The sequence below is a fragment of the Rattus rattus genome, chromosome 10 (assembly GCF_011064425.1).
Source record: "Rattus rattus isolate New Zealand chromosome 10, Rrattus_CSIRO_v1, whole genome shotgun sequence".
Lineage (NCBI taxonomy): Eukaryota > Metazoa > Chordata > Mammalia > Rodentia > Muridae > Rattus > Rattus rattus.
The window spans coordinates 49,329,773-49,343,776 of NC_046163.1; the positions used below are offsets into that span (position 1 = coordinate 49,329,773).

The 14,004-nt window shown below is 42.0% G+C and overlaps 1 protein-coding gene across 3 annotated transcripts in view; it reads right to left on the reverse strand.

Annotated features, from left to right (window-relative positions):
• Nucleotides 1-616: 616 nt before the first annotated feature.
• Uap1 (UDP-N-acetylglucosamine pyrophosphorylase 1) overlaps nucleotides 617-14,004 on the reverse strand; it is a 32,886-nt gene continuing 19,498 nt past the window's right edge. The window contains exons 6-11 of one of the 3 annotated variants that reach the window (XM_032914797.1): nucleotides 10,205-10,398; nucleotides 9,608-9,748; nucleotides 8,818-9,006; nucleotides 7,327-7,377; nucleotides 2,171-2,237; nucleotides 617-1,243 (exon numbers count right to left, since the gene is read on the reverse strand). In XM_032914797.1, coding sequence (XP_032770688.1) covers nucleotides 1,151-1,243; nucleotides 2,171-2,237; nucleotides 7,327-7,377; nucleotides 8,818-9,006; nucleotides 9,608-9,748; nucleotides 10,205-10,398 — 735 coding nt within the window. In that variant the 3' untranslated portion in view covers nucleotides 617-1,150. The remainder of the gene's footprint in view (nucleotides 1,244-2,170; nucleotides 2,238-7,326; nucleotides 7,378-8,817; nucleotides 9,007-9,607; nucleotides 9,749-10,204; nucleotides 10,399-14,004) is intronic. The other 2 variants (XM_032914798.1, XM_032914800.1) reach the window with 2 other exon arrangements.

Consider the following 14,004-nt stretch of genomic DNA (forward strand, 5'->3'; position numbering starts at 1 on the left):
CCTTAATCCAAAACCAAACAAAGACCAAAGAGCAACGCTCTGTAAGAAGTGACATTTAAAGGGTCACACTTGGCCCATCTTACAGGAGCTTATTAATGGAAAGCAAAATGCAAATGTGCTAGTCTCTAATGTAGTTTCTATACTCTTGCATTTATCTAGATTTTGGGAGACAAAACATGTTATTTAGATGCATCCACAAGGCTCAGCACTTTCATGCGAAGTGAAGTTTTAGATGAATGGTTTATCAACACCCATGGCTTCCGGCCCACACTGGAGTCACATTTCCCTCTCCTTTTCAATCTTCTATTCTATGTCAGCACTACAGGGATTAACTTGCTAAGTTTTAAGTGCTACAAGATATTGAGGAACGATAAGGTAAATGACTGACTTAAACATGCTTCTCCATCTTGAGCCCATGCATTTGGTATGGTATTAGTACCACCCCACCTGCCCAGGCAGGCACCAAACATGTGTCCAGCTGAGCCAGTGCCCTCTGCAGCAGGGACATGCTTAGCAGAGAGAGACAGGAGAGTGACAGAAGACAAAGTCCAATGTCTGCTGCCTGCTGAAGAAAACTCTGACTACAATTATTTGTTTTTATGCATTGTCTCAAACGTCTCCCAAGATTTTTATTTTGTTAATAGAATTTCCTCAAGGTAGAAATAACACTGCAGAGACAAGAAGATAATTTTATTTTACTGTCCAGTTATTTTCTTAAAAAACTTTAATGCTTGATAAAATAAAACAAAATTTTAGTACCATAGAAACCTTCTGACATGTACGATGACTTATCAATATGTACAACTTCAAAACCAAATGCTTCCAGCACAAGCGAAGTCATGCTGAACGTCCCAACTAGAGGCAAGCTGATGAAGCTTCCTGTTTGCCGTGTGAGCCTTGGCTTGGAAGAACTTATACAGTTAGAAATATAAATAAGACCTTCAATGAGAATCACCAAAAAAAAAAAAAAAATGCTTTTAAAAATGAAATCCAGTCGTCTGGATCTGGGAAGTCTGTCTTGCTTATCAGATACTAGCAAGCAAATGAAACTCTATGAACGTCCAAACTTCAGCGGTCCAGGAGAGGTTGGTCCTGCAGGTTCACAGTTGATCTATCAAAAACCATGGCTTCCTAGGTGGCCCTTAAGGAATCATATGCCATTTTTCACCAGCTCATGAACTCCGTTCTCATCGATGATTAAGGGTGCATGGAAGTCTTTATCTGCCACATAGCCTTCAAGCCCCTGCAGGATTGAAACAAGAAGTCTCAGAAAAGTGGCAGCTCCTTGCCTACAACACTGGCCTGGTAGCTGCACTTGACATTTAAAGTGCTATGCCAAAAGCTACTTAGAAAGTAAGAATTTGGGTTGGGGATTTAGCTCAGTGGTAGAGCACTTGCCTAGCAAGTGAAAGGCCCTGGGTTCAGTCCCCAGCTCCGGAAAAAAAAAAAAAAAAAAGAAAGAAAGTAAGAATTTAGAAGTCAAATATTCACCTCACATGCTTACATGCTTTGTAGACTAGACTTAATGTCTGATTTATAGAATTATAAGACAAATGCCAAAAGAAATAAAAAAAATGTAAAATATTGAGTTCTTTCTTTTTGGTGTGTGTTATTTTCTAGTTGACTATCCCTGCTGTAGCTAAACAATGAGTAACTGAAGGAAGTTATATAAGCAGGACAGTGGGGACCGCAACTCCACAGGTCTGTAAGGTTCAGTGCCAAGCGTTTGAACAAAGCAGATAGATACCTAGAAAGAAAACTTAACATTGCATTAAAAAAGCAGCTTGCCAATTATAAAATACTTACTTTACTTTTAAAAGCAGTAATACACAGGCACTGATGGGATATAGACTTCTGTTAACAGCAGGCAGGTTCATTTATGGTATGGATGAAAGACAGCAGAAACCCTCAGGAATTCAGAAATACCCAGGTCCTCTGCTCACTCCCGGGAGGAGTGCCTTAGGAAGGCACCGAGCTTCTCTGAAACAACTCTGCTGGCCCCTACTTTGTAAAGTTTATTTCAAACTCGTAAGTAATAAATATATTCACAGGCTACTAGGTCCTGATCAAAGTGCATGTGCTGTGGCGTGATCCATGAGCTAATGAACAGACTGATGTCTTACAGTACTTATCCCTTCTTGGTGGTGAAGACAAAGTGAAGCCAACTTACTTCTCCAGCGTAAGAGATGAGGGGAGAGATCTCACACTGGATCGGCACATCATTGGCATCCTTCAAGCTAAGAGAAAACACATAGGCACATATGTCAAAAGATTCTGCTAACACGAACATACAGACCATAGTCTTCCTCTGAGAAGCTTGCAGGTAACAAAGTTCTAGTTAAAGAATGGAGCCTACCCTGGAGCCTATTCTCTGCTAAATGCCCTGAAAGCTAACACCATCAGATACAAACTACTTGAACAAGTCCCTGTAATTCCACCAGCTCTTTACGTACCACCCTCTTACGTCATCTCATTTCCGTCTCAGAGCGTTCATTAAAAGGGGACTTCTGGTTAGATATACACTGTGTGGCAGGCCCACTCATAGGTCTCTTGACTCTCTCCCAGCTGCTCTAATTCTCACAAAGCACAATCTCAAAAGTCACATCCTAACCCTGACAAACACTCCAGAGCTGCACTGTCCACACAGCAGCCAAAGCGCTACAGAAACCGAGCATTTCAAACTTCACAGCAACTACATTCCAGTGCTCAGGAACCACAGGTGGGTAATGACAACCACACTGGACAGCACAGACAGAGAACAGTTTGTTCCTTGTTCCATAATTTCCTAGTACAGGATTTTCTTACATAATCTAAGCCTCTTGTATTAGCTAACTTGTTAATATGTCTCAACACCGTGTTACCAAAGATGCCTGCTGAAAGCATTGGGGCAGAAAGTACCAAGACAAAGACAAGGTAAAGTCACTGTTTGCCAATTCTAGGTCACAATCTGATACTTTACAGGTATTTGGAATTCTGAATTTCTAGACAGTCTAACAATGTTTTCCTTACAGTCAGTCCTTGGAGAATCTTGCCAACAGGAGATCCAGAATGTAGATCAGTTTGTACACTGCTTGCCTACCAGGCATGAGGCTCTGGGTTCAATTCCCAGCACTGCATAAATCATGCACGGTGCTGGGTGTCTGTAGTCCCAGAACTCAGGAGGAAGAGGCAGGAGGATCAGAAGGTCCAGGCCTTCCTTGTCTACACGGTGAGTTCAAGGCCAGCCCTGACTGCATAACGGTACAATGGTAGAATGCTGGACTGACAGTCCACTTAGCAGGGGGTGAAGACTCAAACTCAGTCAGTCATCCAAGGCCAGTGAAGCCATGGACCTCAGAGGAGAAGCAACACTGACCATTTCACTAAAGCGGTGTGATTTCTAACTATATTCTAAATATCCATCCTAACACTAACAGATGAACATAACTCTCATCTTTCTCAAAACAAACGAACAAACAAAAACTCTCTTTGCAACAACTGTTAAGATACAGAGAAAAAGTGATTGTGGGTGCCCTGCCCATTAATACATCTACAACTCCTGCAGCAAAGGCTCGGGGAACATTTCAGAAGAGCAGGCTGAACGATTTTAAAACCCATGGGAAATCTGTGATACTGTCTGCTAGAAATGACAAGGACGCTTCACCCACAACACCTGGACAATATGGCGGCCTGAGCGAGGACAACATCAGTAGTCATGCTGACACGAAAGGAGAGATCTCACCTGCCCCACCCCAGACAAAGGACTGCAGGCAACAAAGGGACGCTAAGAGCAGGAGAAACAGTCTTTCCTGTGGATGAGCCCTCTAACTGATTATCCAAGACCAAGCGGTCAACCCTAAAATTATATACACACAAGTAACACTAAATGGACTAGGACAGAGAAGGCTGTATTTAAAGACTTAGGTGTTTACATGCATGTGTGTAAATTTACATAGATATGTACATATACAGATATATACATAAATACATACATACATATACATACATACATCAACAAGAGACTATGATTTTGAGAGGAACCAAAGGAGGATGGGGGGCGGGGGTGGAGTCAGGGTAGGGGATGGGGGAGGAGTTGAAGGGAGGAAAGGGAAGGGAAAGTGATGCAATATTTTTAAAAGATAAAATTTTTAAAAATAATTTTTTAAAAGAGAAAAAAAAGGAAGGAATCAAGGAAAGAAAGATAAAAAAGCAGGTAGGCAGATGGAACATGACTGTACGCCTAGCACTTGAGGAAGCTGAAGAAAACTGAACACTGAGAGTCTAAGGCCAACAAGAGCTACACAGCAAGAATTTCTCTTCTAAGAAAAAGAAACCGTCTTAGCAACAGAAGACAGCACACACAAAACCCAGCCTCTATAGCCTCAAGCTAAGATCTCTCCTCCTCCAAGAATGGCTCCTATGGCTAGTCAGAGGCCAGTGCTTCTCTAAGTAGGTCACCTGAGTCCACTCAAGGCGCTCCATGTCCTTCCTGTTCCAATGCCTCGACCGCCTACTTTCACTCATGAGTCACTGTAGAATAATGGAGCCCAGTGTTGGGAGTAGTCCAAGTTATCTCAATCACAGCCCCTCTGACTATAAAAACCATACCTACCCTCCAGGTTTAGCACCAGCCCCAACATTCTCCTCGCCCCCTCTTTTCATTTCTGAGTGACTGCTTCCGTTCACTGATGAAGGTTTTAGGTGACTGGAGATCCCCATCTCCAGGAGTAAACATTACTTATGCCGCATGTCAGAATACGTGCACTGCCTGACAACACCTCTGAACTTTTATGTTGATGTGGCCTGAACCCCAGTAGGCTGTGAGGAATGACTGGTCTCTCCTACATGAGAACACTAACTGTAGCTGCAGGCCTGGGAGCTTGCTGGAGAAATGACTAAACCAATTCCAAAGGGAAATGACGGTCTAGTGTCAAGAAAAGAGCCAAAGGTCTCCTCACATCTCTGCCATATTCTTATGACAAGGACCCTCTGACTTCCCAGAGAACCTCAACCAGAATAATATGAAAATGAGGGCCTATCACACTGGCAGGTCACACAGAGCCCATTTCAGTGAATCCGCTCAAGGATTCAGTCACTATGATACAATCTGGTTTTGAACCCAAGAAACAAATATTTAACTGGTCTAAATATGTGACTTCTGTTCTCACCCTGAAGTGACAGCCCTAGAATCCAAATGGGAAGGAACTAAGAAAACGGACTTCAATAGGCAAATTGAGAGGCCCTGAAGGAGGGAAGGCAGAAGTGGTCATCACCAAACCTAGACACTCAGCTTATACATGAAACAGCCCAAGAGCCAACTGGACCCTAATTTCCTCACCAAGCAAATTCTTAGTAGCAAACAGTAAGTTAAGATGAAAAATAAAAATGACTTTTGTCAAGACTCCACATCCGTGCTTTTATTCGTCAAAGTAACTCCAACCTATTTTGTCTCCATCTTACATAAAATATTCCCACTTCATCTTTCATTTTTAAATGTTTACTTATTATTGGTGTGCGTGCGTGCACGCGTGTGTGCGTGCGTGAAGCACATGAGTTGGCTTGCCATAGAGCACAGTGGTGATCCTGGATGGCACCCTTCATGTAGGTTTCAGGAGTCAAGCTCAGGACACCAGACCTGTGTGGCAAGTGCCTTTCCACTGAGCCACCCTGACGGCTTTCTCATTTCCGAGGAATCTTTCCAACTCTCTATGGACATCTTTTGATACCAAAGGTTTTAGTAGGAATTACTTACAGGCCCATGGTGCCATTTGGTTTGATTATCCTAACATAAAAGGCAGTAGGGAGAAACACCACAGAAAACAATCCAAGTAAGAGTAATGCTTCTGGATCTTAATAAAAATAGAATAATACTGCTTTTAGCTACACCATTAAGAAACGGTTTCATTTTTCAAAATGAAACAGCTATGGTTCAATAAGAAACTCAGAGTCAGAGCAATATTTCTTAAATTATAAAGGTACTTTGTCTACAGACTAAAAATAATGAATGAGACAGAAAATGACAAAAGGCTCTGTGCCCCAGCTCCCATGGTATAAGTGGCAACCGTTTTCTATGACTCCCAGAAGAAACTAGACAGACCTGTAGGATGAGGACCCTGGTCTGCAGTGCCACAGAGACACAATGCTCACAGGGCTTAGTCCCCTGGGCAAATAAGCAGCTTGACAAGAGGAGACACATGGATGGAACGTGTACTCAAGGGCAGCCCTACCTCTGAGACACTTTCTACCTTCAGATCCTTTTCCATTAACCTCATTCCCAAATTACCTGAAAACCTTAAAATTCAAACTAAACCTAGTAACTTTAACTTATTTTTAAGCTTGTCTTTCATGTGTTCAGGCGGTCTGTCTGCATGTATGTCTTTGTACCACAAGCACACCTGGTTCCCAGTGCCCGAGGAGGCCAGAAGAAGGAGTAAGCTCTCCTGGAACTGGAGTTATGGAGAGTCCTGTGCTGCCATGGAGGTGCTGAGAATTGAACCTGGGTCCGCTGCAAGGTCAGTCAGTGCTCTTAAGCACTGAACCATCTCTTCAGCCCCTAAATCTACTAACTAGTAAAGAGCAGCAAAACCATCAGCTGACCTTTTAGCCATAAAGATAATAGCAAAAAAAAATATTAAAAAACACAATAAAAAATCTTGTCACTGTCCAGGTGAGAGAGGCTGTGCTATTTCTAGCTATAAAATGGCCTGCTGATGAAGAAAAACAAAAATATATATACTTTAGAATCTAAATAACTCAATGAAAACAGTGACCTAGCCATATCTGGTATTATGTGGCTATAATCCCTACACTTGGAGACACACAGGAGAACAGAGTTCCAGGCCAGCCTTGGCTGAAAACCAAGATCCCTTCTCAAAATAAAAACAAAGCCAAAAAGTGTACAAATAAAATGAAAGAAGTGTTCTCCATATTCGAAGCTGTAGAATATCAGGAGTAGTCAAACTCCAGCCTGAGCGCACATATATTCAATTCAGTAAAGCACATTTGTAGAATGCTCTTTTCTTCTAGCTCATGCCACAGTGTACAGGGATCCGACTGTTCTCCCTGACTCTAGCCTGCCCGGGACCCCACACATCACTATGGGCTCAAACACCCTCGCTCAGATTCTTTAGTAAAGCATGCTCCCCACTTCCTGCATGCACAGAGATTCTGAGTTAGTGTTATCCAGATAGATACCTGCCACCAGGAAAGCAGTGCACCCACACACCAGAGCTTCAATCATCCTCCCTCCAGAACCCCAAAAGGCAGAACACTAAACTAAAATGCCAGTTAGTACGGAGAGAAGCACAGCCCCATCACCATGCACTGCAGGCAGGCTGGGATATTTACTTGTGATTGACATCAGCTGTGATGGTCTCTGACTTTCCATTTGTAGCACTGCTATGTAGGAATAAATAAGCATTAATGGGAATGGAGAAAATAAGAACAATGACGTGGAGCTGCAAAACATACTTAACCAATAAACAGTAAAAAAAAAAAATAATAACAACAAATCAAAAAGCCAAACTCAGTTGAAGATGAGCATGAGGATAGTGTGACACGTCACAGAGCAAGCTTGTTGTGAAGGCAGAGCCTGCCTAAGTGGCCTTGGACTAAAGACAAGCTAGCATTGTTCCTCCCAGCAGAGTCCGTCATGGAGACCGCACTCCATGGCCCAGTGGCCCAGTGTGTGAGGCTTTTTAGCACTTTGGTGCATGCAACCAGGATCTTACCTAAGAACAAAAACTAAGCCAGGTAAAGGTGGTGCACTCCTTTAGTCCCAGCACTCTAGAAGCAGAGGCAGGTGGTTCTCTATGAGTTCAAGGCCAGGCTGGTCTACAGAGTGGGTTCCAGGATTGCCAGGGATACATAGAGAAGACTTGACTCAAAAATAAAAAAAATTAAAAAAAAACCCAAAACAAACAAAAAGAACAAAAAATAAACAGCAAAATAATTCACCTAAGTACAAACAAAAAAGTTTAGGAAGGGACATTTCTAGGTGCCAGCAACTTGTACTATAAGATAAAGGACTTAGGTTAAAAGTGTCTTATTGAAATGTGAAAAGCTCCAAGTGTTTTCTTTTTTTCTTATCATCTAAAACCCAAAAAACCTGGGGCTGGAGAGATGGCTCAACAGTTAAGGGCACTGTCTGCTCTTCCAGAGCTCCTGAGTTCAATCCCCAGCAACCACATGGTGGCTCACAACCATCTGTAATGGGATCTGATGCCCTCTTGAAAGCTGTATGATGTATACATAATAAATATTCAAAGCAAAACAAAACCTATAAAACCCAAAAAAACCTTCTGAGGTCTGCATATCAGCGAATGTAACTGGTGTTCACTTTCCTTCAAGGCACCCTCTCTAGTGCCATGGTACGAGCAGGGGACAGATAGACTGCAGGTAAGGAAGCTCTTGGTGGGACTTGTAAACAGACATATGGCAGCAGAAACAAGTTCCGAGTTTAAGGACCTTGCCTACATAGTACAGTGTGTTGTTAACAGCATTGGTCACATGACACACTGAAACCATCTGACCATTAGTTAGTAGAAATTACTTCCCTGACACAGTAAGGATGTTTCCAAAACAAACAAACAAACAAACAAAAAAAACAAAAAAAAAAAAAAGAGAGCTCTTCAAGAGCTTTCTTTTAAAGAGAGAAAAGGCTGGCATTCTCTTTGTAATGAGCAAAGCCATGGTCACTTTACATCAGTAACTATCCGTAACTACTTACACACAGCTACTTTAAAAATAAACAAATGAGCACGATCTAGGGCTACGTCACACAGAAAAGGAAGAATCGCAAAGCAGCTCATACACACAGAAGCAAAGACAGTGACTTACCGGGGGATGGCTGGGAGGCGGGAGCCATTTTCATCTATGAAGTGTCCCCCAGCATTGAGGACCCAGCAATGGTGAAGGGACATCAAGGCATGCCTTGCAGTGGTCGGGTTATCCTTCCCATTCTGACTGTCTGCATTTTTGAGCGGGGAGAATTCGTCTTCCCGTAATACTTCGTACACCACAAACTTCCTAGAGTGGAGCCACAGAGACTTCATTTATAGGGAATAAAACTATCCACACAGTCCCTGACTCCTCCCAGCATGCCTCAGTCTTCTGGGACCCAGTGACAAGGTTTCTTCAGCCAATTTCAAGTGATCACAAATAATATTTATCACTAACCAAAGAGAAACAGAACTTTCTTCTCCATTGTAAAACATAAGCTCTTTTCCACAACTCTCATTTTAGATGAGAAAGAAAAAAGCTTTAACGCACAAAGATCACATGTTTTGAGAGAGGGATTAGTAAGGCATGTGGGAAGCAGACAGACTCATACCCATAGCCCAAACATTCATTTATCTTAATCTCTTCAGTGTCAGTACAAAGCAAATGACTTGGACAGTTCTGCAAAAGACCTAGATGACACCGGTTGACTTCCCTTTTCTAATTGTACTTTCAGGCAGCACAGGCCACAGCTCACAGTGGCGTTAGACTGGAGAAGGCTCTCGGGACTGAGATACCTGGCTGAGGCACACTATCACGTGATTGCTAGCACAGCTTCTTGGCTGACAGACAGTAAAAAGCAACATTTCACGGTACACATTTGATCTTACTGGTGCTATTCAAAGCATACTTTGCAAACTGGAAGATGTCAAAGACAAATTTTTCCATCTTTATTCCATTTGGCTTGTCTGGCTTAATTAAGTGGCCCTGGGAGTCCACATATGGAATCTTCTTCCGCGCCACATGGTGCTGCAGCTGAGGTTCGTAAACACTGAGGAATAAAGGGGGAAAGACAGAATCACTTTTCAATTCAAAATGTAAGGAAAAAACCGAAAACACGCAGGCACGTGTGTATCAAGAAGCAACGCTGAAATTTTCTGAGTAAAGAGTATTCATTAAGTCTCAGTTCATAACATCATATAACTAGAGTCCTCCTAGAAAATTTAAATAGTGATTTCTACACTAAGAAAAAGCTCTAACATGGCAGTGCCCGTCTGGCACTTGGAGGCAGGAAGAGCGTGCACCAGGGAGAGCCTGCCCCGCAGACCCAGCACCTGACAGAGCGACTCCGCTCAGGCACAGCAATCACGACCTGAGGAGCTTTCCCTTTGAGACACTGATCCTCAGGACAACACATGGGTTCTGTGGAGCAGGTTTGGGGCCTCTAGCCAGCTCCCCAAAAGGTTCAGTATAAATAAAAAGCATTAGGTTCCTATTTTGTTCATACTTGACAACATCTTTCAGGAATGGCACAGTGAAGAAGTGATTGGCGATGTTCCCCGCGTTGAACAGCAGCCGTCCGTCTGAGCTCCGCTTCTGAGCTGTGGCCAGAGAGATCTCACTGTACTCCACCACCTGGTACACCCCATCCACCCGGCAAACCACGCCGACTGGCTCCGTGGGGTTGGTTTTCTCTACCACCTGCCCATCAGACAGACAACAGCAATGGAAGACATTTAACTACTGGCTCTTTGGAAACATGCCGTATAAAGGCCACCTATACGTTTTACTCATGGCATCTTTAAACTCAACCCAAGAGAGGGCTTTAACTTAATTTTAACAACGAAGTAGATTAAAATGAGAGGAAACGTAGAGAAGATGATTTAAACCAGTCAGGGGCTGTTCATAATTCCTGCCAATCAAGCTCTCACTCCCTATTCTCTATAGTAGGTGCCTTCCTAGGCAGAGAATTTTCAGAGTTGTTAAAATGTACATGAGGCTTATTTTCCAGTCATCACTATGAACCCTCACAACCAACTAATCACAAGACATAAAAATAATCCTATCCATTGATATTATTCACATTTAATCTACAGGCAAAGGATTTGTTTCCATAATTATTGACATCTACATAGTATAAAAGTCTAAATTACAAGAAAGAATTTGCCAACTGCATAATTTTAGAAATCAGTTGTATTATAAAGAAAAAATTTACGGCATAAAATTAAGAGAGCTGATCAATAGTTTCTAGATTAATAGTTTCTAGATTCTTGCTTTTCTAAGCAAGAATCCAAGATAACACGATTAAGTATAATCGTTTCACAAAATGACATCCATTAACAATGGCTCCTAACTTTTTGTGTTTGTGCTTTTATAAACTAGCTCATTCTTCAAATCTGTCACTCCACAAAAGAGTATTTAATGCATCAAGGTAGAGCAGAAAGTTACAATGTATCACAAAGAAATTTACTACCATGCTATGAATCACCCCAATTAGAATGTGTCAAAATACAACTCCTACACCACTCACGGAACATGAAGATGCCAAGCTTATAGCTACATAGAGTCTTCACGCTCTACCATCTTTGGTACAGAATCCCTTCTCCAAATAGGAACATGAACACCGAGCCAGCTACAAGCCCTTTATTACAATGATGCTGTCTACAAGATGTGCTATGGCAACGGCGGCACAGAACTTGTGGAAGTAAGTCACCAGCTGATTTAACTTAAGGTCCCTCCATGAGATGGGACCCATGCAATACTGCTTGGTGAGCACGCACCTGAGATTAGACAGCTCAGGGACCTATGGTGAAACCAAGTAATAATGTTCTAAAAAAGGAAAAAATGTAGTGAAAAATAGAAAACGAATGGGGTTGGAGAGATGGCTCAGTGGCTAAGAGCACTGACTGCCCTTCTAGAAGTCCTGAGTTCAAATCCCAGCAACCACATGGTGGCTCACAAACATCTGTATGAAATCCAATGCCCTCTGCTGGTGTCTGAAGAGCGTGATCGTATACTTATATACATGAAATATATATATATATATATATATATATATATATATATATATATATATATGTGTGTGTGTGTATATATATATATATATAAATCTTTTTTTAAAAATTGACTCCTAATAACACTCTGTTATAATTATAGATCGGTTGCCTCGCTCAGCCATCATCAGAGAAGCTTCCTTCTGCAGCAGATGGGAACATTGCCAGACATTATGCAGAGACTGAGACCTTGGGACACTGAGCCCTAAATGGAATGTCTCCATCAAATCTCTCCCCTCAGCGCTCAGGGAACCTCATGGATGAAGAGGCAGAAAGAGTGTAAGAACAAGAGGGGATAGAGGACAACGAGAAAACAAGGTCCTCAGAAACCAATGTGAGCGAAGCTCGCATGTACTCAGAGACTGAAGCAGCATACACAGGGTCTGCCCCAGGCCCTCAGCACTTCTATTATGGCTTCCAGTTCACGGGATTGCTGGGGTTCTAAGGGCTTCTCTTGGGCTCTTTTCCCTCTGTTGGTCTGTCTTGTCTAACTTCAATGACAGCTTTTGTTTCATTTTATCTCGTTATATTTGTTAAAAAAAAAAAAAAGGAAGAAGGATGAGTTAACAGATGAATGAGTGAATAAAAGCCTAGCTACCAGAGGAAAGATGAACAAACGACCTGTCACTCAGACCTGCAGGCAGAGGGAAATCCGTTTCTCGATGGAGCCACACTGGGTACCTCAGCCACTACAGGGCGATGCTCACGTTCAGGAGCAGCTGACAAACACACAATGCTCCTCACAGGGGGTCTGTGTGTGCTTTTATTTGCTTAGAATTTGATGTTTTGTTTTGTTTCTTCTCTTTGGATATCGTTTTATTTTTTTCTTAATTTTAAGGGGCTGCATGGTTGTATTAGATTTTTATTTTATTTATTTTTATTTTTTTGAGAAAGAACTTAAAAGCTGGGTGAGGGAGATGAACTGAAGGACTTGGGGGAGAGGGGAAAATATGATCAAAATATACTTAAATTTAAAAATGTATTAAATAATAAAAATATAATTTTAAAATGTATCAATTATATTTTTAATATCTTAATTGGCTTAATTTAAAAAAAGAGCAGCTATAATCCTAGCATCTGGTAAACAGAGGTGAACTTAAGTCAAGTTCCAAAAAACAAAGCTCGGGAGAGAAATATTTAACTTACTTTTGTAAAAATTTTAACTATGTCAATCTAATCTTTGCTGGGTTCCATCTGAATTCTTATTGATTCAGAATAACTACAGTCTTCATGCCAGACCCAAGACTAGGTGGTGAGTCTGCAGAAGAAAACTACAGCTGGACTTCGGCTGCAGCTGGTGGAGAAATCAACACCCATGTGTCTGTGTGAACAGTGCACACAAGTCGCACACCAGCTTCCGGCAGACAGGACTATTCTCCAGATGGGCTTGTATAGTGGAAGTGAGAGAGGAAGAGTTGGGGAGCATGAATTCTAGCCCTGCCTCACAGACACAATTAACGACCCATAATCTGGGACTTACAACTATCTGAACGAAGAATGCTAATACCTTGGATCACATGGGGTGGCCATATCCTCTCTGACCTCGCAGTCTTTACATTGACTCTGAAGCTTACATCAATAAAGAGTTAGGTTGTGTCTCAGAAAGAAGAGACACCAAGTGGAACAGGTCAGAAATGCACTGCTGTGCTCTGGAGGGTCTTAAGCTCCCCAGCTACTCACAGTTCCATTCGCTGTTTCCACTACAGTTCAGTAGCAACTAAACACACGGCATGTGCTGTCAGCATCTGGTTAGACTGCTGCCTTAACCACATGAACTAATCGATGGCTCTCTTCAGAGTCAAAGAGTCTTATGTTCACATGGTGGTTCATGCCTATAATTCCAGCCCCTTGGGAAACTGAGGCAGGAAGGCTGTCATGAGTTTCAGCCTAGGCTAACAGCAACACCATGCCTCAAAGAAGATAAAGTCTTATTAGACCTAATACTTTATTCTCTCAAAACCTGATTTGCTAAATTTAGGGCTTAAGCTTCTGAATAATAACTATTTTTTAGACTAATGTGGTAAGAAATTAATTTATAATAGAAAATCTCTAACCGAGATTATGGTGTGTCTCTCAAGGTCTCATTTTTTAAAAAGATTTATTTATTTTATTTTTATGAGTACACTGCCACTGTCCTCAGACTCACCAGAAGAGGGCATCAGATCCCATTACAGATGGTTGTGAGCCACCATGTGGGTGCTGGGAATTGAACTCAGAACCTCCAGAAGAACAGCCAGTGCTCTTAACCTCTGAG